The following is a 27969-nucleotide window of genomic DNA, read 5'->3' as shown; positions in this document are numbered from 1 at the left end:
TAGCTAAGTTTTGCTGTAACCCATACAGCAAAAATAGATTGTGTGCAGATGTAGCGCAAGTCGTAGTACAAGCTTACGCACGCGCCTCAGCCACTCAAGAGTAAGCGTCAACACGCATGTAAGCTCTGAGCACGCACTGTAATCTTATGCACAAATAAAGATCACTCTTCTTTGAGTCCATCCCCCGTTAGCAATTGTCAAAAATAAGACTTTTCTGTAAAATGTTGCCATCGCCATCTGAGACGCATGTGACAGCTGATATTCCAAAGTCATTTCAATGCAAAATGCGTAAAAAAAAAAACAAATCGACGAACGCACAGAAAAATTATTTTTATGTTGCTTCTGTGGCATATTTATCAAGAAAAATAAAAATAATCATGAACTACTTCACGCGGATAAAGTTAAAAAATATAAATGTTGTGCAAAAGATTGTGAGTCAAAGTTTATAAACAAAGAGAACTACTATTACATGCATTGGCAGAAACAACATAGAAACAGTGTGATACCGGACTGTTTAAAATTTATTTATGAAAACCAAAATTAAAAAAACGATTATTTAAAATGCGTACAGCCAAAATTCAAATAAAAAATTGTGAAAATCCAATTAGCTATGAAATCTTACAAGCTGTAGGCTTATTACAAAAATGCTTGTGTTAAAATTGAAAATCAAATTTCAAAATGCTTGAAATCAAGTCCATTTTTTGGATGCATTAGATGCGTTTCAGGAGTAAACTTCAATTTGCACCAGTTTGATTTAATTCTTAATTAATTGAAGCTTGATTTAATTCTTCAGGACGCAATGCGGAAGGAAAGGAAATACCTTTGAAGAATTAAAAAACAGTTGTTTGTTAAACAGACCTATCTTATAGAGATTTACCAATCCAAGTAAAATCTTTAAAAATCATTAAAAAGCAGCAAAATAAAAGAATTTCTCTAGTAAACAAATTTGAATTTCTAGTAACGACCATAGCAACGACTATCATAGGATGATAGGGCTACTGAGATTCATGGATTACTGAGCCATGCTCAGTTAGACCCCAGCATGTCTGTGTTTTTTTTTTCAAATACCGCTTGAAAGCAGTGTTTGGTTAAGATATTTGAAATCTATCTAGATACTTTTGAGATAGTATCTCAATTTCGCTAAATTCATCTAGAACAGACCGACTTCAAAAAAGAGACCGATTCATACAAAAGTCGATGAAAAAGCATTTGCAGAACGAAAGTGAGGTTCGTTTAGTTATATTATTTTTATTTCATCATAAATTTAATATTTCGGTCACCAAAATAAAAAAATAAATTGATAACAGTAAATTTCGGAATATTCCATAGTATAAATAAACTAGTTTTTTATATGCGTGACAAATGAGTCATTCTTATTTGCCTTATTTATATAGTCTAGTAGAAATATTGTCAAATGTGTACAAATATCAATATATTCACAAAAAATCGTGCGAATATTTTAATTTTTTTCGCAAATACGGAATATTTACAAATTGTCATATGCCCCTAGAAAAAATCACTATTTTTTCGATTTTTTTTTTAAGTTGTCTTCACTCTCGTTCAAGTCGCCACCATATATGCCTATAAGCCCATACACCTGACCGATTTTTTTTTGTCAAACATATTTGGCTGCATACAATGTATTTTTGGCAAAAATATGATGTGTGGTATGCAGTGTTTCGAATTTTTCAATTATAATTACCATTAAATAATGCAAATTGAAATTTTCAATTTAATTTTTTCAATTCATGGCATGGCCTGGAAATGCCTATGTAATTTACATATAAACGAGTGAGACTCAAACATGTTCTTCTTTTTCCATCAAATATACCAGTGGCGCCACCAATTTTACATATAAGCGCATACAAAATTTTCAATATGGCTGCGCCCATGAGAGAGAAAATTTCGTCTCATTCATTTCCGCCCCATGATTCATGGTTAATATTTGAATACTCACATTCAACAACAACGGTTGCTGTGTCAATAAGTTTAAAAGAAATTGCGGCAAAGAAAACACTTTCAATTTTAATTTCTTTAATTTGTGCATCAATATTAAATTTTAAATGTATATACATTTTAATTTACATTCAAAATGCTATTATAAATGAATTGACGGCAAAACATTTAAAAAAATCGAAATTAGTAATATGGGGGCCAACTAGAATCTCTGCAACTTCACGCAATTGAAATGAATTTCAATTCATTTCTCAATTTGAATGTAAATGGTAATTGAAAATTCAATTCAATGAATAGAAAAAATTAAATTGAAAATTTCAATTTACATTAACTAATGGTAATTGATTTTCAAATAAATGAATTGTAAAAAGTAATCATTATTTCAAACACTGGTGGTATGTTTTGTTTGCCACTGGCAAATTTTGTTATTTGAATATAATTTTGTTAGCTTTGAACCGAAATAAAAATATTTTGCCAGTAACTGCAAAACTTATCACGCATTTCCAAGATAGAAATCTAGTGGATTTAATAGCAAATGTTTTAAACAAAAAAAAAATTGTCAACTGTGAACTTATTATATAAAGTCGATTTTGCACTATTTCGTTTTGTTGAGAAATATTGATTTCTCGATGAATCGAACTAATATTGTGTTAATGATTTAAACAGGTTTATATATTCGCTTGCACGTAAATACAAAGCAGTAAAAATGAAACTAAATTTGAAACACGAATGTTAATGATTCATATATTGATAAAGTCAATCCCACTATATGTACTATTTTCTATTATTCTAAATTTGTATAAATACCTTTACTCTTCAGGAATAAAATCACTTCAAACTTAACTCTGCTAAACACAACACGTTCTAATCAAATTATTCACTCTCAATATATTTTAAGAAATCATCATTTTTTTTTAAATTAAAATTCAGAAATATTTAAATGCACCGCTCTTATACTTCAGACACTTACTTCGTAACTGTGTTTGATGTTTTAACAATGAATTTGTTTGGAATGAAAAAATTAATCACAATATTAAGAATCGTAAGTAAAATTTATACATTTTTGGATCTTTCGATCTGAAAACTGTGATTTATACTTCACAGTGAATTTGTTTGGAATGAAAAAAATTAATCACAAATTTTGGAATCGTAAGTAAAATTAATACACTTGGGGTTCTTTCAATTTGAAAAGAGAATGAATGAAAAGAATTTTGGTATTGCTCCTTTTATACATTTTAAAATCAGAAGTTGTATATTATAAAAATGAGATTTATTTGTTTATTATCGAGTGTTAATTGGAGTGTTGCCTGGAACATATACGGTTTCATCGCTTTATTGTGCCCTTAAAATTTTAATAGACACAAGTAAATATACCCAAGCACTCAATTTGCACTGTTCACCCGGGGCATTCGCACCGTGCGTCAGTTACGAAAACATGAAACAAAATACGGAGCGAGACACGAAGAAAGTAGTGTATGTGCATATACGCTTCATTCCTTGCGTCTTATTCGTTATTCCCCTTTTTCAGCTTTTTGCATGGTAAAGACTGCTACGCTACATAACAAAAAGATGCAAAAGGGAATAAAAAATAAGACGCAAGGCACGAAGCGTATATGCAAATACACTACATTCTTCGTGTCTCGCTCCGTATTCTGTTTAGTGTTTTCGTAACTGACGCACGGTGGAAATGCCCCGGGCGAACAGTGCAATTTGAATTGCCTAGCAATTTTTGATAGGCACAAAAAACAAATATTTCATATCTGCCAAAAGGTATAGAGCAACTTCTAGATCACATTGGACCAGGTTGGATCCAGTTGTTCCAGCCCATAAAATTTTGATTTCCGTTTGTGAATGCAGTTTACCTAGAAACAAAAATATCATAGCCTATAATAGATGTGCTTGGTTGGAAGTGAATCCTGTGGAGCAGGTGGATCCAACCGGGTTCAATGTGATCTAGAAGTTGAGCACACATGGGGTTAACATTCCTGGCAATTTTTTTTATTTTTTCGATTTTCCCATCGGAAAAGTGTGAAAAATCGATCGGTAGATTTTCCGATTTCCATTTAGTATTAAAATATTTGTTTATTTTTTTGTTATGGAATTTTGCATTTCATCATTTAATGTTAAAAAATACTATTAATAACGCTAGATTTCTAACAGTATTGCAATTGTAATGTTAGATTTTAGTATTAAATTTATTTATTTATAATAATAAAAAATAAATAAAACTAAGGTTGTCTCCCATACAAAATTTTTGTGCCTGATTTTGTTTTCAGAAAAACCTAAATTCGACTGACTTTACATTATACATGTACTTTCTTCGTATCTCTCTCCGTATTTTGTTCGTTTATTCGTAACTGACGCACGGTGTGAAAACCCCCCAATTTGAGTGCCCGGGGTGTTTTTATATTGATAAGAAATGTTTAATATAATACCAAAGGATGAAAAAGTTCTTGCTTGTTTTTTGACATTGAACTCAATAATGTTCAGAGCACTTCAAGGTTGTAAATTTGGTTATTTTTGTTATAATTTGTTGGTTGTAGATCAAAGTCCTCGGGTTTATTCCATATTGTTCCGAAATATACATCAATGCATAAAGTAAAGAGCATTTAAAGGGCACTTCACCAAGACAAACACAAAGTCAAATACCCATGTAATTTATATATGATTGTCCGAGAATAAATGTGAGATAGAATTCAACTCAAATTTGATTGAAATTTAACACCGACATACAAAAAGTGGTGACTGTCACCACAGGAGAAGTCTCATATTCATTGTCGGACATTCGTATATAGTTTTTGGACTCGCAACTGTTCTTTTTCTTCCATGAAAATGAATGCGTTTAATAAAATGTCAAACATATTATCTTGGATATCGAAATTCACTGTTGTCAATTGTTTACATTTTAAATCCGCTATAAATGAAATTGTAAAAAAAATGTCAACAAAATCAAAGAGAATCCAATAAACGCTATATGAAGTGTCTTTTTATTCGGTTTCCTCTTCATAACAAAACCAAAATAAAAATATACACACAGCGCAACCCAATATTTGTTTTGATATTAAAAGCGCAATATTTGTTTTGATATTGTCGCACTTAAAATTTAAACCCATCTCAAATCACGCTGTTATGAAGAGGAAACCCAATAAAAGGACGCTTCATATTCCGTAGATTGGATTCATTTTTGATTTTGTTGACATTTTTTTACAATTCCATTTATACCATATTTAAAATGTAAACAATAACAAACTGTCGCTTTGCTCGCTCGTAACCGTCCGATATGAAAAAAAAAATCTGTATTTAAAATATTTTTTTTTCATAGGGTGGCAGCTACGAGCACAATCAAATGCTTGGGTCTTAAATTAACTAAGAACTTTCGATATAATATTTATGTTTATATTTATCACTTTTTGTATGTCGGTGTTAAATTTCAATTAAATTTGAGTTGACTTCTATCTCACATTTATTCTCGGACAATCATATATAAATTACATGGGTATTTGACTTTGTGTTTGTCTTGGTGAAGTGCCCTTTAAATGCTCTTTACTTTATGCATTGATGTATATTTCGGAACAATATTGGAATAAGCCCGAGGACTTTGATCTACAACCAACAAATTATAACAAAAATAACCAAATTTACAACCTTGAAGTGCTCTGAACATTATTGAGTTCAATGTCAAAAAACAAGCAAGAACTTTTTCATCATTTGGTATTATATTAAACATTTCTTATCAATATAAATAAAATGTCTCACATCCGTAAGATGAACTTTTCCGCACTGTGATCCACAAAATGCATTGTTAAATGGGGAATTAAAAGACAACTCAACGATTAGCGTTCTACAGCATAACTGAATTTATTGAAACATTGGAATTAGTTTAAAGTAAATTTGAACAAAGTAAAATGAAATGTGATATGAAACGTAAGCTAATTTTGAAAAGATGCATAAAATTGAATTTGTTGTTCAATGTTCATTGAACATTCTGGCGCCCATCAAAATGAAACTATTGAGTTCAAGGCCAAGTGGTGGTTCCCGATAGTCTTCTGATTTGGATGCTTCGTGATAATGATATTGGTATGGATGATATTTTGATGTTCTCTGTTTGCGCTGTCGCGTGTGTGACCGGTATCTTAATCAGTTCGATGCTTTCGATACGACAGATTCCTTTTTGTTGCCTTGGTTGTTTCCGTCTTTCCTTTATTCCTTTTTTTCCTATAATATACGAAACTAAATGCATTAAAAAATTCCATGAGAAATTTACGCCGATATATACAGAGTATTGTTCTCTATGAAATCGTTTGAATGTTTTAAGTGACATAATCGTGAAGAGAACAATGCATTAATTCTTGTTCGCTGTGATGTATAAACTGCTACGTACATTCGCATGCGACGGACGACGCATTCTCAGCAAGATATTTTAATATGCTGTGGATGGCAGCAGCGCTGAGCAATACTCTGGTATTCACAGATGTATAATTGTCGTGATCCACGTTTGGTGTCTTCTTTTCGCTCTATCGTCTCCTTTTCTTGCTTTAATTCCAGTTCATTCATGGATTGGCTTAGTTGGTCTATTTTCTCAGCGAGTTCACCAAAGTCTCCATAGTATTTGGCTTGCTCAAATAAACCCCGTTTATCTCGTTGGTTGATCATTGTTGTTGTTATTGTTGCCGTGCATGTAGGCATTTGTCGGAGCTTGATAGCTAATAATGCTGTGATTATTGGCATTGCTGTTCGTTTTGTGCGTCGTGGCGTAGTTTGACGTACTTTAACGTTAGTCTTTTCCACTGGTGGATCCTTCCCCCTCCGCTCACTTCTTGGCTTTTCAACGGAAGATTGGATATTACTATTCCTCTAGTTAATGTATTATTTGCGGCTGCCTCCGCCAGTTCGTTCTTTACGTAATAGCTCTCCTTCTAATTCATTTTCAAATGAATTTTGTTTGACCGTACAAAATATGTGGCATTGTCCGAGTATAAATCCGATACTAGGCTCCGTTTTGCAATAAATCGTCGTAAACATGCAACGAAACTTTCCGCCGTTAGAACACCTACTGGTTCTATGTGTACCGCCCAACGATTGGAAACGCTATAGTTCAGTGTTTAATTGAGTAGGGCGGCGCCACCGTCTATACATACAAATGTCCATTTAAATCAGCGCCATCTACGCTAAAACATACTTTTGGTTGAAAATAAAACGTCATCATATTCCGACATTGGTACCGCCTTTGTTGTCATGCAGATGAAAATTGAAATGTAACCTTTCATGACCTTGCTGTTCCGTAATTTTGACGCTTTCACATGAATAGAGCCCGAAAATCAATTGAACATTTCAAAAACGGTTTTGTCACCTTTTCAACTCTCATCGCTGGTAAATCGGCCATTAACTGTTTGTTTGCTCGCGGATTATATTTCGCGCACTTTACACACCCATGTATTTCTTTTTTGATGGTGGTTTGACTTTTCATAATCCAATATTTTTGTCGGACATACGCTTCCGTTACCCTTGGACCACCGTGTAGCATTACATTATGGCTTTCGCGTATTATTAACGTTGTCAGCTCGCTTTAATTAGGCAACAAAATTTGATGTTTCATATCAAACGGTAAACTTGAATTTTTTAAGCGTCCGCTCACTCTAATAATGTTGAACACTGTCCAGAAAAACGCACAAATTGCTGACCACACTTGATTTTTTAAAAAAAATTCCGTTCTTTAATGCCCATAACTCTTCACTAAAGTGCTCTTCTTGTACTATTTTTATGTTTTTTTTTTCATTGAGCTTCTTATTTCATTCATTGTAATCGGAACATTATTTTTTCGTTCCTTGTTTTTTGCCGAAGGGCAATCGCACTTTGAACACTACAGTTGTGCTGCTCTCTGACATTTATAAGTTCAACCCTATGTAAAGTTATTGCTTTCCTCTTCTTCTTCATTTACAAGAAGCATGTGCGTTATAGCAGCTTAACTTTGAGATACCAGGTAGCAGCATATCTGCGTGTTCGAAATCCAATACATTGCTTTTAATGGAGTGCGAACAGAGCGTGTTTTTTGCACCCTCAATAAATCGCAGTACATACACAATTATACGTTGCAGTTTTGTTAACGACGATGCACTTGGTACCATTCACCGTTTTCGTCGACAACAATGCATGTATTTTGATTTCGTTTTCAGTTGTAATTTTTTTCTTTTCATATGTCTTGGAATTGATTTTTTTCACGTGGTGGTCCCTCTCATCGATGTGATGCCATTATACGTTTTTGAGTTTTTTCACTTTTTCAATTCGTGATGACACACATTTTTTATATCGCGTTTCGTCGTTAGAAATCCACGCCAACACTATGCTACTGTCGGACCATAAATGCACTTCACAATTTATTTCTAACGCCTTTTTTACTACCTTTGTCAACAAAACTGCTGCACACAATTCAAGTCACAGAATTGTTTGTTTGCCTTTTATTGGTACAATCGTTTTTGCCATAAGTAATGCCGTTTCAATTATATCTTCATATTCACTTCTTATATACATGTTTGCACCAAATGCACCCTCACTCGTAGTGATTTTTACGTGACCCTTCCAAAATGTAAAAAAAGGAGTTGCCAATTTGCCAGATTCGGTCGCTTGTGTAAATTTACAAATATTTTTTTAAAATTATATAATGCCATTGAGCGCGCGCGCTCTCATTCGATCTCTCAATGGCAAAAGGAGGTGTCTGTAATTAACAAAATAGCTTATTTACAGTCATGACTTTATTTATTATTTATTTATTTATTACCAATCCTAAATTTATACCATTGTGTGAGTCTAGTGAACTAGACACATATGCTGGCTATGTGCCCAATAAGGCATAAATTCCGCCCATGGTGCGACTTTCAAAAAGAGATACAATATAGGGGAGGGAGGGTATTATATATATTATATTTATCAATTTTGATTGTACAAAATCAGATCTGACTTGTACATAAATCAACATCGATTGTACAAAATAAATTCTGACTGAGGATGCGTGATTTTGTTTACCTATCTGAATTTATTCAAATCTGATTTGAATTGTATAGTCGTTTTCAATAAGATCTGTTACAGCGAACCGTCAAAATTTTGAACAAACAACATACCCTCAACAAAATTCAAACCAAATTGACACGTTTAACTAAGGAGCCTTGTGTACTTTTGAATGGAAATGCGTTCCGAAATTCATTGTATTAGTTTGACAACACAGATCTTTTTGGAAACGACTATACATATTTTGTACATTTTAATGACATATACTTCGGTTGTGTACGAATTTCGGGTAAATTTTTTCCGTAAATTGAGTTTTTTAGATTTTTAAACCTTTTGCTACAGAAAGTGAACGGATTGAAATTTTTCAAATCTAATAAAAAAAAATCATCTCTTCAGAAAATTGTCAAGAAAAATGTTGTTTGAAACGGAATCATATAAGTTTCTTTGGCAAAAATGTAGCAACAGACATTACCATTAAAATGGTATATACAGCTTCTCGAGGGTTCATTTTTTTCTTCGAAAAACAAAACATGTCCCACTGCTAGCACAATTCCCCTACATTTTAATGAGATTCACTTTGGTGGTGTTACCACTGGTGTACGAATTTCGGGTAAACATTTTCGGGTTTTGATATTTTCAATTTTAAAAAATCCAAATTTTGAAAAAAAAATGTTGGTACTTTTTCACATAGTAATGAAATACGTAGTTTTGCGGTTCGACGCGCCACCTGTAATATGTCAAATGAACGTACCGAACTATTTCAGTAGGCATCTATGTTTATAACAAACAACGACAATAATTTATTACTGGATTTTTATTAATTTTTGTTGCTAAAATAATTTTAAACAACTTTAAATGCATAATAATAATAATATAATTTTCTTTAGTTTAAGTTAGTAGTAAAAGTTACCGAATGTTGATTTTTGCAATTCTTCTCTTGAATGTGATTGAAATGTATAGTCCGACTCCAGCAGCTGAATCAAGATTTTTTTTGTTTCAGTGTAGATATTTCAAGAATTTATTCATTTAACACGGATAAAAGTACCGCTTAAAAAAATGAAACATAAAACCAATTTATAAAATAAAAAATGCCTATTCTGAATTTGTTATGTGCACATCGAGCTGCTGAAGTTGCTAGCATAAGAACAAAAATGTCAATTCAAATGGACAGTTTGTAGCGAATGGAAAAATGTTATTTTTTTAGAACATGACCAATTTTGAACCAAATCGTGAATTAATTATTTTTATCCATCCGAAAAAAATAATTAAAAAGAAGATTTTTTGAGTTTTTCAGAAATAAAAATCATTATTGAATGATGCTTTTTGAAAAAACAGCTGCTGGACTCCAGCAGCTGGATGACACTACTGGTACGCGTAGTAGCTGTCAAACATGACGTTTCACTGCTATGCTTTTTCATGATAATTGTTGTACATAATTGTACATAACTTGTACCTTTTAGTGGTATAAACGATTTTTTTGAATTTTGATATCGGCCGGTTCACTTATTTTTTTATTTAAATTACATATAAAATATTTCGACAATTTCAAACAATGTAAATATATTACATGATGAGATTTTTTTCTTTCTGTTTGATGACTGAATAAACCAATAGATAGTGTTATAGAAAATAGATTTTTTCGAAGAGGAGTAACCATTTAGTTTAGAATTAATACCTCCAAAGCACAATGAATGATTTCTTCATTTAAATGTCGCCGCCTTTTGATTTAAAAGGAATAAAATATTTCACATTTTAATAATTAATAATTCTTCAAAGCTCTATAATTATAAGGTAAATTTTCTGTCTTACCCTAACTAAACAATATAATCAACGTTGTTAAACGTTGTCGTGTCTTCCGATTTTTTGTAAATTTCGTTACATTAGTGATCAAATAAAAGCGCAACCAACATAACAATTCTCACAGAGTGTCCAGTTGAATAGTTCATGATAATGTTGTGAATTTGGAGGATTTATTTTTCTTAATCGTTGCCAATGAAAATCTGTGTAGCAAAATGGAAGTTATAAAATTAAATAAAAAACTTTTGAAAGTGTTTGGAATGTGTTTAAACGATGAAAATGCCACACAACGAGAGCGAACTATCAGCAAAATAATCAACTGGATGATGCTATCGATTTCACTATGTACAATTGGTGTCAGCATAGAATATATCGTTTCGCATTTTTCGGATACTGAAAGTGTTCTATTCGCTGTAATGCAAGTGTCTGCCAACACGGCATCGGGCGGAGGCTATTGGACATTTTACAATAATAAATACAAAGTATCGAAATTCCTGAATCAAATTGAAAATTTGGTTAAATTACGCACGTATTATTTCTTTAGTTTGAAATAGAATAAATGATTAATGAAGCACTCTTTGTAGGTATTTGTCAAAATCACGAATCAAGAGTTTTATACGAAAAGGCGGAAGTGAAATCCACTTTTGTTGCAAAGTGGCCTCTTATTGTTTTCATTGTGAACTACGATTTTGTGTTGATTTTTGCCACAACATATACGGTGATATTCGAAATGATTCCCGGCCGAAGTGATCCAGCCACATGGTACTCAATGTATAAATTGAGCTATCCATTTGATGTTCACACTTTGCATGGATATTTTGGTTACTTAATTATGGTGATCATAGCATTACACACTTATGCGATTTTGATAACAAGTCAAGTGGCTTTTTTCCTCGGTTCATCATTTTATCTGGATGCTTTTACTGAAAATTTCGACAAATTAATGCGCCAATTAAATCAAATCGAACAAAAACCAAAACAATCAATAAACACTGTAAAAGAGCGCCTATTTGATGGAGTTAAATTCAACATTCAAATTATTGAGTTTGTATTTTCGTTGAATATTTGGCACACACCATAAAATGTAGATTTTTTTTGCAGACTTTTTCATCAACTGAGTAGTATTGTGACGGGAATTATATTTTTCCAACTTTTATGTGGCGCCGTATTTTGTTCAACATCGATATATCAACTGGATTTGGTAAAGAATTTGATCATTTTGAACTAAATTAGAAATAGAATATTATCGCATATACGCTACGTTTTAACAGGCTTCTAAACATATCAATCCGGATTTTTTCATTTTGATATTTGCATCGACTGTGAGCATTGCAACAACATTGCCTTACTGCTACTATTCGGCGCACATTTCATTGCGGTTACAGTCGATTGGCGATAGTGCTTATCATACTTTCATTTGGTATGAATTTCCATGTCACATACAAAGAGACCTCCCATTAATCATACAGAACTCAGAGCGTCCAAAGTTTTTTTCTGGATATGGATTTATTAACTGCTCGTTAGAAACATTTAAGAAGGTAAACATAAAGTTTTATTTAGTCATCTTATTCCATTAATCTTAATTAATTAGAATTATTTTCACATGTTTAACAGATCTTGAATACAGCCGGTTCATATTATATTATGTTCAAAACTGTTATGAAACGTTGAAACTCATACCAACTGCACACATTCTGTAATTGAATAGTGTTTTCAAAGCAAGTACTTTAACGTAAGCTCAAGCAGACAATTTTTAGTGTAAATTGAATAAAATGAAAAAAAAAATTGATTAACACATATTTTATTCTTTGGGATATTAATTGAGTGTTACAGTAAAAATATAAAATAATTCAAAATTATCAATGACATTAACTGCGTTCCATGCCACCACTTTGCCGAGTGTATTGATTGGCTTCCTCGATTGCGTATAACGGGTTTTTATTAAACATAAAAAAATAATAAAACGATTAAAATCTGAATTTTATTCAGTTTCAAACTAAAGACAACTCACGTAGCTGCACCACTGTATCGTCTGACCTGGGTCCTTGCACTAAATGAATGATTAAAAAGCTTTATTGACACCGACCAGAGTAATGTTTATATTATTATAAACTCCTAAACTTACGCATTATAGTCATTTGTTTCACTATATGTGCAGAAATACAAACCAATATTAATGAATGATTTAATTTAACTCTTGAGATCACTCCATGTTCTTTTAAGTTAAGAGAAAACAATAATTTTTTGAGAAGAATTAAAATTGGTGTTTCTTCTTGTCAATAGAAAAATTCAAATTTACCGGCCCAAAAAGTAAAGGCGTTTGCTGTTATTACTAATCAATTGCTCAGGACTGGAATAAATAATTCGGAATTAGTTTTTTTTTGTTTTATTGGTAATTACCTATTACTAGCGTACCTTGTTATCAATGCTTGCATTGTTATGACAGCGCTAAATTATTAAAAAGAAATATTATTAAATTTATCAATGATTGAATAGAAAAAAGTATTTCGTTAATTGTTAAGTTTTGGGATTGAAAGAGATGAATTTTATTTTAAATAATTATAATCAGCCAATTTACCTAGCCATCATAACGACTGAAACAGCAACGAAAAGAAAAGCAAATGTATATTACATTTTAATTGGATATTTTCTGCAACAAAGTTAACTCAGAAACTGATGAACTTAAATGAGTTTCACCTCCTTTTTATAGGGAAGATTTTTTAATTAAGCGCGTGGATTGGAATGGCAATTGGAATTTTCTAACGTCATAAAATATTCTTGCATTCCGAAAAAAGTTTTGTATCAATTGTATAATTAAGCAATTGTAACGTAACAGTCATTTACGTGCAAATTTTTTGGGTAGTTTTACAAAATCGTTTGTAACATGTATTTTGTAAATTTACTCTGAGATTGCGGGGTACTTTTACAAAACCGCTCCACTTTATTTGAAATACGATTACGTGTTCTTTTACAATCAATTAAATCGTCATTTCATTTTCTACACAATAAATACTTTAATAAAAGAAATATTCAAAGTTTTCCATATTTATAATTCGTGTTTAACGGGTTGAAAAACTTCTAAACATCACATAATACGATAATGATGTTTTTATGATCTAAAATGATTTAAAAAATGTTAAAACAAATTTTGAAAAAAAAAAAACAAATAAAAAATTCTTTATCTCACTTTCATGAACCCTTCAAGATCGCAGTTGAATAGACCATAACCGTTGACGGTACGCTTTACTTGAGCACAAGCAATTATTGGTTTCATATTCTTCTGTAATTCAACCGGCAATTCATACCAACGCGATTCAAACACAACATAAGCCATGTTTTGAATTTTCAATGTGATGCTTGAAGCATAGTAACAGTAGGGCAGCAATGACAAAACGGCCACCAGAGAAGCAAAAATAGCCATAACTAATTTTGTATCGAAATTGACAACAGTCTAGAAGAAAAGAAAATAAGTTAAATTAACCAAATCTTCATATTTGTACTTTTCCTGTACCGATTCCAATTGAAAGAAGGTGGCCGATATAAAAATTGTATCGAAAATTACATGCACGAATATTGTCCCAGTCACAATTTTAACCAATTCCTTGAATGACCTATAGAGAATATATTTGAAAATAGTTTTTATTTGAAATTTCTACTCCTGAAAAAGACCTCAAAGCAGACAATACATTGAACTAACTGGTCAGTTGAGCTGACAGCACGTTAGCCAGCTAAATGGACTAAAACAATAGAAGTTATTGTTATAATGAACAATCACTTCTATTAAAACAAGTCAAGTGATTCATCATTAAAACAATAACGTCTATTGTTTTAGCCCATTTAGCTGGCTAACGTACTGTCAGCTCAACTGACCAGTTAGTTCAATATATTATCTGCCTCAAAGGACTTATTAATCTAAATAAACGGAGCAAAGCAATTTGATAAAATATCGGATCCACACATTTCAAGCGAAAAAAAAGTTTTTGTACGATTTGTGCGATCGCCAACAATTTCTTTGATTCTTAACATCCGAGATACAACACTTGATTATTTCTTAAAAATGTGTCCCAAAAGCGCAAAATTGTTGATATTTCAAAGTGCATCGATAATTTATTTTGGTAAGCCCGTAAATCCCCTCTACATGTCCTTATTCATATTAATTTTGTTACGGAATTCAGTCTCGAACTAAGAATGAATATATTTGATAGCCCTTACTCCATTACATTTTTCTGTAATTGTATTGCTAAAATGAGTTTCAATGCCATAGCATCGTATCCAGTAGTCACTGAATTGTCCAAGTCAGCAATAACACTCGCAAAATCGTCGCAAATTGCTTCCAAGTAAAACGTTATGCTCAGAAAATATCCAATGACCAGAGTCAAGATTATAAAGTAAATCCAAACATTTATGTTTTGCAAAATGTTCACAAGTAAGAATCCAAAGTATGTATGTTGATCAAAGGGAAAGCTAAAGTCGAAACAACTTTTAAATGTATTTTCACGTATATTTCAAAGGAATTATATTTCCTCCCACCTTAATTGATAAGTTAAAGTCCAATGTTTTGGGTCAATGTCACCTTGTATGTAATCCATGAGGATTTGATGGCCAGCAATAATAACTGAATTTACGCTAAAATCTATACAAGTCACACGTGGTGGCCATTTGGTCACAAGATAAGATTTTCTTTCAGCATCTGCATACATGAACATCGATCTAGATTTACTGCCTGCAACATACAAACAAAATGGATATGTGCATGAAAATGAAAAAAAAGAAAAAAAATATCACTTACGTCTCTTCACTAACGTTCTAAGGCATACAAAAAGATGTACAACATGATGCCCTTCGAAAACAAAAGTGATGTACGATAAGAGAACCAGAACAAATCCCAGTATCGGAATCAACGAATTTATGATTGCTTCGGGGTCTTCGGTATGCGTAAAAACGTAGTAATTTGACGGTATGAGTGCCATTCCAAAACATATCCACACTACAATCACGCGAGTTACAATCGTTATGAACTTAGAACTACCATCCTCTGTAGGACAGAAGCCCAATATTTCCATATGCTTTTGAATGTATTCGAGCGCAACCATTTTCAAAATAAACTGCATTTTAACGCTTTACACATACACTTTTATAGCCGAAATTCATAGCTATTTTTGTCAACATTAAATTGAATAATTACATATTGAAAATATACAAGCATATTCAAAATGTAAACGAATTACCTTACTGTACAATTGATTTGACGTCCAATATTTAATTACAGGTTATAGCTTAACCATTTTACAAAAAAAAAATTATATATGTTTGCCAAAATTAATTAATGCTTTTGAAATGGAATGAATTTTGTAATAGAGAAAATATTAGAAAATGTTCCTATAATTGACAGTATGTTCATCAACGTTTTGAAGGTTAACAAACATGAAAGTACTCTTGGTAATTTTCCGTATAAATCATAATTTGATATATATCTCGGATATTAACATTTTTAATCGATATATTAAAATTAAAAATTCTATTGTAAGACCATGTTTCTTACTCACACTGTATGATCCCATATTTCCTAGTCATTGTGGCATTCAAAATGTGTACTGTTTTCGTGTGAAATAATGAGAAGTGCTGGAGAAAATGGATGCTGAGGAGTTAAGCGAACCAAGTTCCATCTTTGCATATACTTCTAAAAAGTGGATAATTGATAGTCACATCATTTTTACATACACATATCATTTTTACATGATAGGGTGAAATCACAATGAGTGTTACAATAAAATATAAAATAATTCAAAATTATTAATGATATTAACTGCGTGCCAAATTTCGAAATAAAATATTGGTACATATTCATAATATAATTGCCATTCCAATCCACGTGCTTAATTAAAAAATCTTCCCTATAAAAAGGAGGTGAAACTCATTTAAGTTCATCAGTTTCTGAGTTAACTTTGTTGCAGAAAATATCCAATTAAAATGTAATATACATTTCGTGGCTGTTGCAGTCGTTATGATGGCTAGGTAAATTGGCTGATTATAATTATTTAAAATGAAATTCATCTCTTTCAATCTCAAAACTTTACAATTAACGAAATACTTTTTTCTATTCTTTCCAGCGGATCATCTTAAGTTCATTTTCTCATTTGAAAAAGGGAAACAGTAAGCAATCATTGATAAATTTAATAATATTTCTTTTTAATAATTTAGCGCTGTCATAACAATGCAAGAATTGATAACAAGGTACGTTAGTACATTTATCATGAATTACCAATAAAACAAAAAAAAACTAATTGCGAATTATTTATTCCAGTCCTGAGCAATTGCTTAGTAATAACAGCAAACGCCTTTACTTTTGGGTGGTAAATTTGAATTTTTCTATTGACAAGAAAAAAACCCAATTTTAATTCTTTTCAAAAAATTATTGTTTTCTTTTAGCTTGAAAGAACATGGAGTGATCTCAAGGTAAGTTTAAGAATATGCGTTAAATTAAATGATTAATTAATATTGGTTTGTATTTTTCAGACAATATATTGAACTAACTGGTCAGTTGAGCTGACAGTACGTTAGCCAGCTAAATGGACTCAAACAATAGAAGTTATTGTTATAATGAACAATCACTTCTATTAAAAAAAGAAAAGTGATTCATCATTAAAACAATAACGTCTATTGTTTTAGCCCATTTAGCTGGCTAACGTACTGTCAGCTCAACTGACCAGTTAATTCAATATATTGCCTGGTATTTTTACACATATAGTGGAACGAATGACTATAATGCGTAAGTTTAAGAGTTTATAATAATATAAACATTACTCTGGTCGGTGTCAATAAAGCTGTCAGACGATACAGTGGTGCAGCTACGTGAGTTGTCTTTAGTTTGAAACTGAATAAAATTCAGATTTTAATCGTTTTATTATTTTTTTATGTTTAATAGAAACGTGTTATTATATGCAATCGAGGAAGCCAATCAATACACTCGGTAAAGTGGTGGCATGGATCGCAGTTAATACCATTGTTAATTTTGAATTAGTTTATAAGTTTATTGTAACACTCACATATCAATATCTTGAGTCAAATATATTTTCATTGACATTTTTTTCATTTTAACTAATTTGCCCTTGAAAATGTCTGCTTGACAAAATTTATTGATGCCAAACTTGATTTGAAAATAAAAAATAATGATGGTTTTTCTTGGCTTCAAGAATAACATTGAAAATTCAAAAAATGGCTTATTGAATATGGTTTATTCAACTGTGGTTTTGAAAGTCAGAAAAATAGTTTATGACTTATTTTCTTCAAAATTAGTTTTAACATTCTTTTGAAAAAACATTTAACGAATCATAAAAGAACACGTAATCGTATTTCAAATAAAAAAAGAAAAAATCCAGTTTTTTCACGTAAAGCATACACGAACTTCTTCGAGTCACGAAGAGTTCATCTGAAACGTTCACTATGTGTCAAAACGTAAAACATTCCAACATATACGTTTCTGACGTGTGCGACGCAACATAATATCTACTACACACGGTATCCGAACAGAACATACAAACACACATGACTTTGTTTGCATTGATATGGATTGCTTTTGCGGCGCGAAACAAACCAACATTGCGCTACGTATTTCTGAACGCTTCCAATTGCGTTATGCTCGTTAAGTCGTGTTCATATACTCACATCTGCGTTTTCAGATTTCGCGCTCTTTCATTACTTCTTTTGCATTACATTGCATTGGTTACGAGTGCATCATTTTAGTTTTTTTTAATCTTTTTTTATAATATAATATAGAATAATTGAACCGTCATCATTCAAAGGTATTAAACATATTTATTTTTTTCAATTACAATATTTTCAACAAAACAAAAAATTACAGTAAATTCCCGATTAATGGAATTTTGTGGTAGCACTGATTGACATTGCAACGTGATACATTAGTTCTAATATAAATGATTGTTCAGCACTTCTGTTATACGAGGCAATAAGAAAATGCGGTATCTGCACAATTTTGTGTGGTAGCAAAGCATTTTATTTCCAAAAATAGCTGATTTTTTTTATATGAATTGACCGAAAAAAAACATATGTTCATTCAAATTTTATTGAAGCGCACGGTTTCATTTGAATGAAAATAAGTTTGCGTGTGCCATCATCGATGAATCATCTTGCAAAATTTGATAGAAAAAAACACTTTCACGAGCTGCTTTCGCGGCATATTTTAAAATAATTTTGTTCCATATGTCGGTGGTTGTGTGAACCGAACCTCAAATAAGATTGTCAAACACACACACACACACACACACATCTGGAACACGATGAATTTTTTTTGTGTGTATTAGTGAACGCATATTCATTGGTACTCGTACAATAGAGTCTGCCACAGCTGGTGAGAACGCGTTGAAACACGTCTCAAATTGAATGTGTTTTTATTTGTACACACTTTGCAAAGTGGAAGTGAGAGAAAAAAACAAACCTTAAACATTTTTTTATACCAATAATTAGTCAGGCAAAAGTCAATAGAAAACGTAATACGTTCCTCGCACGTAGTCACATCAAACAGACATGACAGATGAATAAGTTGATGTAAATCGACAAATTCATAAATCGTTCAATTGAAAAGCAATCATTTGGGATTCTATTGAATCGAGAAGTTTCTTAAGCTCACACTCTTAATTGTGAATAGTGTCAGTGCTACAAGTAAAAAAAGAACCAAATAAACTATCCACACCGTTTATATCAGGAGTGGGTGTACTAATTGAAAATGAAGATGGTTGAAATTTGAGTTGGTTGAGTGTTTGTAACACTTGCCACAAATTGTGCAATACCATCTTCCAAAAAGAAAAAAGAGCAAAAAAAATCGAATTGAGCCAAATTCGATCGGCGAAAATTTGATATTGTAATGTGAAAAATTCGATTTGTAAACGCAAAAAACACAAAGTTACAAATCTTAACACGAGATGTTCAATTGTGCACTGTATAGTGTACGCCCAATGTATATTCCGTCAATTCATCATAGCTTTGTTTCAATTGCTTCTAAACGTCAAGGCCACACTTCTGCTGCTGCTGCTGTTATCAGTCGAATGGCTAGCTGTTTCTCCGCAAACTGTTGATAATCACAACGTCGGCCCATCGAAAACAGTTGCAATACACTAAAAATAACCGATTTTCATCAAAAATAAAACACAAACGCATATACACATTAAAATCGACACTGTAGATCAAACAACGAAGTACCAACCATATCGGACTTATAAGCAAGTGACGAACTGGCGCACATATAAACATGCGATTGCTTTGTGAATTTTTCAAGCTAATTCTACTTGTGATTCTGCTGACCATTTGTTATGCACCATTTGTGTCGGCTACACACGAATCGTCCAAATCACAACAACCACGATTACCTTTTTGCGATGATGAACAAACAAAACAACAAATTGATAAAAATGCTGGGTAACAACACATTCATTGTTAAAAATCACATTGATAAATAATAATAATATATTCATCGTTTCTTTTTTCATTCATTCATCTGTAGCCTGCTGTACGTTTCAACATTAGACGGAAAAATATCGGCTTTGGATATTTTGGATGATGGCCAAAAGAAATGGACAATAAATACGACGCCCGGCCCAATGATATCGTCAAGCATTCAAAATTTGGAACTTACAAATAATGGACAGTGGGTGAGAATGATTCCATCGCTCAGTGGTTCGATATACAAATTTGATGGGGAAACAGTTGAACCAATACCCATCACAGCTGATAATTTACTTAGCTCCTCATATAAATACAGTGATGACCTGGTGATATCAGGTGACGCATTTTGATTAAATCAATTTTACAAAATCCATTTTTTTTTTGTCACGAATGTTGCAATAACCGAAATTTCTTAATATAGGTGGCAAAGAGACAATTTCATATGGTGTGTCAGCGCATAGCGGACAAATAATTTACGAGTGTTCAATGCGTGGATGTATTAATAGTACTGATATTGATGCTGATCCATCGGATGGCAGTGAATTGCCGCCAAAAGATTCAAGTTCAACAATAAATTCCGCACCATCACCGCCAGAAATTGATGAAGAAGTAATTGTAGTGCGCCGTAAAACACAAACAGTGCGTGCCATTGAAGCGAGAACAGGACAAGAGCGATGGAATTTCAGCGTGGGACAACATGAAGTGGAATCGATTCGATCATCTGGTGATTGTCATGCAACTTCAAACAGTGGTACCAATGAAATGCTCACAAATTTAGATGTTCGTGTTGTGGTGCCAGAGGGTATTATTTGTGCCGTTCGTAAAAATGCGCCGAATGTCATTGTGTGGAAATATAAATTCGATTATCCAATTGTGAATGTATGGAAACGCGATGAGAATAATGAATTGAAACCGATCGATTTATTTCAAATGGTGCCGGAATTGTGGAAATTTGAAGGAAAATCTTGGACTCAATCAACGGACGCATCAAAAGTCAATGAGAATGATGATGATGAAATTGCTAAAGTTGCGCCATCCATTTACATTGGCATGTTTAAACGTCAATTATACATACAAGAAAGTGAACAATTGCGATCGTCACAAGCAAATATCATTGATCATATGGTCGGTGATATGGTAGAGACGAAAAGTTTTGCACCCATCCCATGGAAACCAATTGATGCCAGCAGCTCTGGATTGGCTCAAATCGAGTATGAGACGACAGACGAAACATCAATTGTCGCTACAACATCCAATGAAGAAAGAGGTTTGGTGAAAAAGAACTATTCAGCTACAGCTATCTCCGTACTCTATGGATCGGAATATGTCAATGGTAATGGATTTTATTTGTATTCCAAACGTGATGATAAATCAAAGTGTGAAAAGGAGAAAACTTCAAACGAAAATGATGAGAATATTGGTTTTGGCGTGAATGAAACTGATTTTTCCGAGGAAGGCGAACGATTCCGTCCAACACCGTTAATCAAATTCGTTTCTCTGTGGTATTGGTGGCGTGAAATCGTATTGATCGTTTTATCAATTCTGGTTTTTAACGTTGTTTTAACGCAACGCCGACCAAATCAACCAGTAAGTTGCTCATTTATGCTCTTTTTTTGTTCTTTCTTTAACAAAATCGTGTTCAATTTCAGGAAGTTGTGGTTGTTGAACGACATGTGGAAATAAAAGTTCCGGCAACACCTGAACCAATTGATAGTAATTTCCCATTGCCGGCCATTGAATACCATACCAAGCGCAGTCTCTCCGAATCGAATACCAGTGAAGCGGAACCCGAATTTAAATCACGTTTTCAAACCGATTTCGATCTACTCCAATGCTTAGGTAAAGGTGGATTTGGTGTAGTCTTTGAAGTGAAAAATAAAATTGATGATTGCAATTATGCTATCAAACGAATTGTTCTGCCAAAGAGCAAGCAATCACGCGAACGTGTGATGAGAGAAGTAAAAACATTAGCAAATTGTGAACATCATAATATTGTGCGATATTTTCAAGCGTGGGTTGAGTCGCCACCACCGGGTTGGCAAGAAAAGGAGGATAAAATATGGATGGATCGTTATGCAATGTCACATTCAATCGATATTGATTCACCATCAATCGATGAACCATCGAAATCATTTGCATCGAACGCACCAAAAACTAGCAATGTTCGCAGTCAATTGTTCAATAAAACAAAATTGGATTTTGTGATCTCAGGCCTACAAACCAATGAATGTGTTAATTTTGATGATGAGATTCGTAAGACGAATTTCAAATCAAATGGAAAATTTAATAATAATAATGATAATGACGACGATGATGATGATTCGTTCATCGTTTTTGAGGCTGAAGATAATGAAGGGGATAAAAACAGCAAAGCGGTCGATGCAACAAATGACATAAGCACCGATTCCGACACAAGTAGTGATGATGATGATGATGATGATAGAGAAAGTAGTTATAAAGAATTAAATTCAGTATTCGAACCATCCAATCGCTGTAGTTTTTCAAATAAAATATCACACCAACGAAAATTATTGAAAACGCGAAAAAATTTGAACAAAAATCTCGGCATGAAAAAGCGAAGCTATTCGATGACGGATAGTGGTGCATGCATTGCACAGAAGAGAAACGGTTGCGAGATTGATATGCATTTTATGAATAATGCTTGCTCTGTGATTTCTGAAAAAGAAGTCAATGATGATAAAAAGAAAGTTCCATTTAAGCGAACACATCGACGTCCACTGTCATTAGATTTAACAAGCACTGGTTCCGTTCAAATTCCAATGCCAACGAATCCAGCCCCGTCCGTATCGTCCATGTCATTTCTCTATATTCAAATGCAATTGTGTCGTAAAGAAAGTCTCAAAGATTGGCTCTTCGAAAGTGATTCGCACGTTCGTGCCAATGAAAGTCATGGCATTTTCAAGCAAATCGTCGAAGCAGTTGAGTATGTTCATCTCAAGGGACTCATTCATCGTGATTTAAAGGTAAGTGATTGAATTGACAATTCACAAACTGTATGACTTACCTCTCATTTGTTTTTTATTTTATTTTTTTCATATTCTAGCCAAGCAATATATTCTTCTCGTTGGATGGCCGAATAAAAATTGGCGACTTCGGTCTGGTGACAGACATGTCCGAAAATTTGAAATCAAGAACTCCATGCGGCAATGATGAAAGCGGTTTACCGTCGTGTGCAAAACATACGCAACAAGTTGGCACTGCAATATACATGAGTCCAGAACAATTACACGGTCGTCCATATAACTACAAAGTTGATATCTATTCGTTGGGTTTGATTCTGTTCGAATTGTTAATGGTTTTCAGCACCGAAATGGAACGAATTGCAACTATTAAAAGACTACGCTCAAACATATATCCCGATGATTTCCACGAAAAATTCCAACACGAGGTATGTATACTTGACTATAAAATACATCTTGAGGACAGATTTTCGTACGTAGGTTGCTCCATAATTTTTTTTAAAATGGTACTTATAGTGTTGCCCGATGTAAACCATTGTCATATTCGTAAAGTTTGATGTTTTGGTATGTATTCGTGCCCTGAACCTTTTGTCGTACGAACGCTATTTGTATTGTTTACAGTGACTGGTAAACTGCGACTCAACAAAAAAATGAATTTTACACGTGAAGATTTTCGTAAAATGATTTACTACGATTTTCGAAGTAAATTATCTCAACAACAGTGTTTCGATCGACTTCATTTGGCCTTTGGCAATGAAGCACCAACCCTTCAGACAATTTATAACTGGTACCGAGAATTCCGTTGCGGTCGTAGTTCGCTCAAAGACGAGTTTCATACAGGTCGTCCAAAATCGGCTGTTGTGCCACAAAACATCGATGCTGTCAGAAAACTGATTATGGAAGATCGTCATGTGACCTACCGTGAGATTGAGGCATCTTTGGGCATTTCATCCCACAGCATACATACAATTTTGCATGAACATTTAGCCGTAAAAAAGATTTGCTCTCGTTGGATCCCACATAAATTGACCGATGAACAAAAAATGGCTCGTGTGAGTTGGTGTAAAGAAATGCTCAAGAAATTCAATCGTGGTGCTTCAAAAGACGTTAATAAAATCGTCACTGGTGACGAATCGTGGATATATGCCTATGAGCCCGAAACGAAACAGCAGTCGACTGTATGGGTCTTCCAAAATGAAGATAACCCAACGAAAGTTGTTCGAGCAAGAAGCACTTCGAAGCGAATGGTCGCCTGTTTTTTCGGGAGAAGTGGTCATGTGGCAACCGTTCCACTAGAGGATCGTAAGACCGTCAATTCTGATTGGTATACCACCATTTGTTTGCCCGAAGTGTTTGGTGAAATAAGAAAAAACAACCACCGTCGCAAAATAATTCTTCATCACGATAATGCGAGCTCTCACACATCTTTTCAAACTACTCGATTTTTGACCGGTCAAAACATCGAACTGATGGGTCATCCACCGTACAGTCCTGACCTGGCACCCAATGACTTTTTTTTGTTCCCAAGCGTGAAGAAAAAACTACGTGGTCAACGATTTTCGACACCAGAAGAAGCAGTTGAAGCGTTCAAAACACACGTTTTGGAGATATCAGTTTCGGAGTGGCACGAATGCTATGACAAATGGTTTCATCGAATGCAAAAGTGTATCGATCATCTCGGGGAATATTTTGAAAAACAATAAAACCATTTTCGACAAAAAACAACTGTGTTATATATGTTTTTAAAAAAAATTATGGAGCAACCCTCGTACTAATAATATTCATTGACCCATTTTTTTCAGTACAATCTTCTAAAATTGATGCTTTCCAAAATACCAGAAGAACGACCAACAACCTATGGTATACGAGCGCGACCACCGTTTTCAGAGCAAACTGATGATTCATATCACTTTACATTGCCACCACGACGACGTGATAGCCAGAGTTTCAGCGCATCGCTCAGCAGTAGTACTTCACTTAGTAATTCAAGCTCTTCTAACATTAAATCATCAAATAAGTAAAAAAAAAAACAAATTAAAAGATTATAATTATCATTTATCAAATTCATTACAAATTAACAATGACCGGTTCGCGCATATTTCTATGCCTGATAGCTATGCTAAGCATAGCGGAGACGCAAGCCGCAACGTATCCGTCGCCATTCGATTCGAGCTATATTGTATGCGCACGGTCGTCTGCATAAACGAACATGTGCATTGTTCATATAGAGTGAACGGCGATGCGTCGGTTGCGTTTGCGGCTATGCTTGGCATATCTAAGCTACCTAGCGTATTTAGGCAAACATAGAAATATGCGCGAACCGGTCACTGCAAATTAATTTTAGTTTAGATTCATTCATTTATCTCCTTTTTTGTTGAAATAATGATTTTCATTTGCCAAATGTATGTAATCACAGTACATTTCAAGAAGTTATTAGTTCTGAGTTGGGAAAAAACAACTTTTGATTTGAATGTGATTCGAGTTGCGATTTGGTTGGACGGTGAATTTTGAGCGAAAAAAATCAATGCACGTCTTGAATTTAATAAGAAATGTGATGAATTTAACTATTTGATATATGTTTATCTCAGTGCCGAATATAAACATTTACCGAATAGAATTTTTTTAAGAAAAAATAAGAAAACTCAATGATAAAAATGACAAAATTGTACTTTAGTTTATGTTAGCGAAAATGTTAAATAGGAGTCTGGTTTACATTTTTAATTATATATACACATAATATTGATAGCGATGACCACACGATGGAATCGACGCGGAAATGAAAATTGATAAAAATTTACAAAAATAAATATTTTCACAAATTTCCAGACCAATAAATGTTGTTTCATTTTCAAACTCGTTTTCCCACCTGAAACCGAAGAAATTATTTCAAATTCAATAAAAAGAACGGATTTTTTTTTGGTTTTTTGTGAATAAGAAACGCAAAAAATTTTATTTCTGTTTTTTTTTTGTAGATTTTGTTTACAATGTTACTGGAGTATTTCAAGTTTATTGTTCCAATTTTGTGTTTGTTTTAGCCATGGTGTTAAATGTTTACAAATGAGATTACAATTAATATTCTTTTTGATTGTGATAGTAATACAATTTTGGTTTTTTTTTTTGTCTTTTTTATGGTGAATTTTTATAGATCACAGTAAACACAGTTTTTTTTTGGGGGAAATTAGATTATTCTGTACATTCTTCATTGTTGACCTGTTTCCTTTGATCTTGTCCAACTTAAACCGTAATATCATCTTTGACACGAATTTTGTTTTCATTTTTTTTTATTCATACCTTATGATTACTTTAATGTCCTTCTAAATTGCTTTTATGCTAAACTTTCGGTCACTTTATAATTCGTTCCTATCAATTTGATTCTTTCAAAACTCCATCGTATTTTTTTTTTGATAATTGGTTTTTGAGTATTATATTGTGTGTCAAATTATAATTTGACTACATTATATTTTAAAAAAAAATGTGATTTGGTTTTTGCCAAAAAAAATTAGAAAGGGTATAAAGGTGATCTTAAAAGTCTTATATGTTATACGATACGAGAAGACACATTTATATACAATGCGAATCTATTTTTAAACAATAAAAAACAAATGAATCGCTTCATCAAATTTCGAAAACGGTTTTTAATGGAAAAAATAATGATTGAGTAATATTCTATGGTTCTTGGTTCAAGATGTCTCGCAAAAATATACAGATTGTGAGCGAGTCAAAAGTACTTATAGACATTTTCATTGTATATCATTATTATTATTATTAATAATTTTTTGTTGATTCTTCAAATAAATACCATTTGTCTTATTGCCACTTATGATCCTTGGTCTTGCGAAATTCATTTCGTCCTATACAAACATCTTCTTGAAAATTAAAAAAACCAGCTCTTCAATCCACCGAAAATGTCATTAAGTAATGCCAAAATTATTTGTCTTATCATTTATAATTCATTTATTATTAAGATTGAACAAGTTAGAATGAATTAAAGTGCTTCATTTGTTCATTTAATTCCTGAACTGCATAAGAACATTCTTCATTACATTTTCTCTACAATAATTGCTTTCACATTCAATGACTGAATATATTCAATTTAACATTTTAATGGTTTCTTTTCTTTCATTAAAACTTGTGAAAAATGAGGGTTGAAATAAACACTTCAAATAATTTACTATTTACAATGGAAAGTGACGTGTAATGAAAAAACAAATTTAAAAATAATTCTTTGGTAAGTGCCTTGTTGGTAAGCACCAGACACACACATTTCAGTTGGACCACATAGTGTTTGTGACGCATTTTCTATGACGCATCGTTAGGCAACCAACTTACTTTGCTCCAGAAACTAGACCAAAACATGCAAGTTGAACTTTATTATTCTTGAAAACGACGTAAGCTTATTAAACGTGGGAAATATACCAAATTGCATATGCAGCATACCATACATATTAGAGGTAAGTTTCGTTTGAATTTCGTGAAATTACTTGAATCTTTGTGATTTTGTGGTAAAAACCAGTTTGTTACGTTCATTTATTGGTTTTGAAAATGTCGCGTGGAACATTGATTAATCATTTCACTTGCCCAACAAAGCCCATTATTATGTTTTTCCACCAATAATTCGATAAAAACCATAAATTGTTGTCAATGAAAATGATGAATGCAACCATCGAAAATTCGATCGTCAATGACTTTGTACATTGGCACAGTCATTCGTGGCATTGTGCACAGAAAAAAATAAATCGGTAAATATTTACTGACTGCGTTAAATTCCATAGGC

At 32.8% G+C, this 27969-nt stretch overlaps 3 protein-coding genes and 1 long non-coding RNA gene across 10 annotated transcripts; 3 read left to right on the top strand and 1 right to left on the bottom strand.

Annotated features, from left to right (window-relative positions):
- Positions 1-10565: 10565 nt before the first annotated feature.
- Positions 10566-13166, top strand: LOC116344662 (odorant receptor 43b-like). 3 transcript variants are annotated; one of them, XM_031773302.1, is made up of 6 exons: positions 10566-10749; positions 10843-11280; positions 11340-11799; positions 11857-11956; positions 12027-12293; positions 12370-12487. In XM_031773302.1, the coding sequence occupies exons 2-6, from the start codon at positions 10971-10973 to the stop codon at positions 12424-12426; spliced, it is 1194 nt and encodes a 397-aa protein (XP_031629162.1). In that variant the 5' UTR covers positions 10566-10749; positions 10843-10970; the 3' UTR covers positions 12427-12487. The 3 variants fall into 3 exon arrangements, 2 of the variants coding, with proteins under 2 accessions (XP_031629162.1, XP_031629163.1); XR_004201439.1 differs by adding an exon at positions 13039-13166 and having other exon boundaries at positions 10566-11284; positions 11340-11956; XM_031773303.1 differs by having other exon boundaries at positions 10566-11284.
- LOC116344663 lies at positions 12566-17996 on the bottom strand. 4 transcript variants are annotated; one of them, XM_031773308.1, is made up of 11 exons: positions 17802-17996; positions 16302-16435; positions 15545-15742; positions 15286-15478; positions 14968-15219; positions 14267-14366; positions 13943-14206; positions 13334-13871; positions 13171-13203; positions 12881-13105; positions 12572-12805 (listed from the first exon to the last, which is right to left on the bottom strand). In XM_031773308.1, the coding sequence occupies exons 2-8, from the start codon at positions 16327-16329 to the stop codon at positions 13815-13817; spliced, it is 1092 nt and encodes a 363-aa protein (XP_031629168.1). In that variant the 5' UTR covers positions 16330-16435; positions 17802-17996; the 3' UTR covers positions 12572-12805; positions 12881-13105; positions 13171-13203; positions 13334-13814. The 4 variants fall into 4 exon arrangements, with proteins under 4 accessions (XP_031629167.1, XP_031629168.1, XP_031629166.1 ...); XM_031773307.1 differs by lacking the exons at positions 16302-16435; positions 17802-17996 and having other exon boundaries at positions 12566-12671; positions 12767-12805; positions 15545-15957; XM_031773306.1 differs by lacking the exons at positions 16302-16435; positions 17802-17996 and adding an exon at positions 15984-16059 and having other exon boundaries at positions 15545-15908.
- Positions 17479-17853, top strand: LOC116344664. The gene is made up of 2 exons (XR_004201440.1): positions 17479-17607; positions 17681-17853. It is a non-coding gene; the product is annotated as an uncharacterized LOC116344664 (long non-coding RNA).
- Positions 17997-19101: 1105 nt separating the features above from the next.
- LOC116344640 (eukaryotic translation initiation factor 2-alpha kinase-like) lies at positions 19102-26026 on the top strand. Of its 2 annotated transcripts, XM_031773274.1 has the most exons (7): positions 19103-20187; positions 20273-20550; positions 20636-21801; positions 21864-23198; positions 23279-23623; positions 24998-25268; positions 25529-26026. In XM_031773274.1, exons 1-6 carry the CDS (start codon positions 20021-20023, stop codon positions 25214-25216), a joined length of 3510 nt encoding a protein of 1169 aa, XP_031629134.1. In that variant the 5' UTR covers positions 19103-20020; the 3' UTR covers positions 25217-25268; positions 25529-26026. The 2 variants fall into 2 exon arrangements, with proteins under 2 accessions (XP_031629135.1, XP_031629134.1); XM_031773275.1 differs by lacking the exon at positions 25529-26026 and having other exon boundaries at positions 19102-20187; positions 23279-23665; positions 24962-25071.
- Positions 26027-27969: the final 1943 nt, after the last annotated feature.

The sequence above is a fragment of the Contarinia nasturtii genome, unplaced genomic scaffold, assembly GCF_009176525.2.
Source record: "Contarinia nasturtii isolate CC-2019 unplaced genomic scaffold, AAFC_CNas_1.1 Cnas_scaffold_1101, whole genome shotgun sequence".
NCBI classification, from domain to species: domain Eukaryota; kingdom Metazoa; phylum Arthropoda; class Insecta; order Diptera; family Cecidomyiidae; genus Contarinia; species Contarinia nasturtii.
Note: the sequence above shows the minus strand (reverse complement) of the source record. Positions and strands in the feature narration are given on the sequence as shown.

What these genes read in the sequence shown, in the direction of transcription:
- LOC116344640 (XM_031773274.1), top strand. Translation starts at nt 20,021, where the DNA reads ATGCGATTGCTTTGTGAATTTTTCAAGCTAATTCTACTTGTGATTCTG. An exon ending in TGATGACCTGGTGATATCAG is followed by an intron (nt 20,551 to 20,635) that starts GTGACGCATTTT and finishes TTCTTAATATAG; the next exon opens with GTGGCAAAGAGACAATTTCA. An exon ending in AACGCCGACCAAATCAACCA is followed by an intron (nt 21,802 to 21,863) that starts GTAAGTTGCTCA and finishes GTTCAATTTCAG; the next exon opens with GAAGTTGTGGTTGTTGAACG.
- LOC116344662 (XM_031773302.1), top strand. Translation starts at nt 10,971, where the DNA reads ATGGAAGTTATAAAATTAAATAAAAAACTTTTGAAAGTGTTTGGAATG. An exon ending in TTCAACATTCAAATTATTGA is followed by an intron (nt 11,800 to 11,856) that starts GTTTGTATTTTC and finishes TTTTTTTTGCAG; the next exon opens with ACTTTTTCATCAACTGAGTA. An exon ending in CGATATATCAACTGGATTTG is followed by an intron (nt 11,957 to 12,026) that starts GTAAAGAATTTG and finishes ACGTTTTAACAG; the next exon opens with GCTTCTAAACATATCAATCC.
- LOC116344663 (XM_031773306.1), bottom strand. Translation starts at nt 15,866, where the DNA reads ATGCAGTTTATTTTGAAAATGGTTGCGCTCGAATACATTCAAAAGCAT. An exon ending in TAGAACGTTAGTGAAGAGAC is followed by an intron (nt 15,479 to 15,544) that starts GTAAGTGATATT and finishes TGTATGTTGCAG; the next exon opens with GCAGTAAATCTAGATCGATG. An exon ending in ATCTTGAAGGGTTCATGAAA is followed by an intron (nt 13,872 to 13,942) that starts GTGAGATAAAGA and finishes AAATCATTTTAG; the next exon opens with ATCATAAAAACATCATTATC.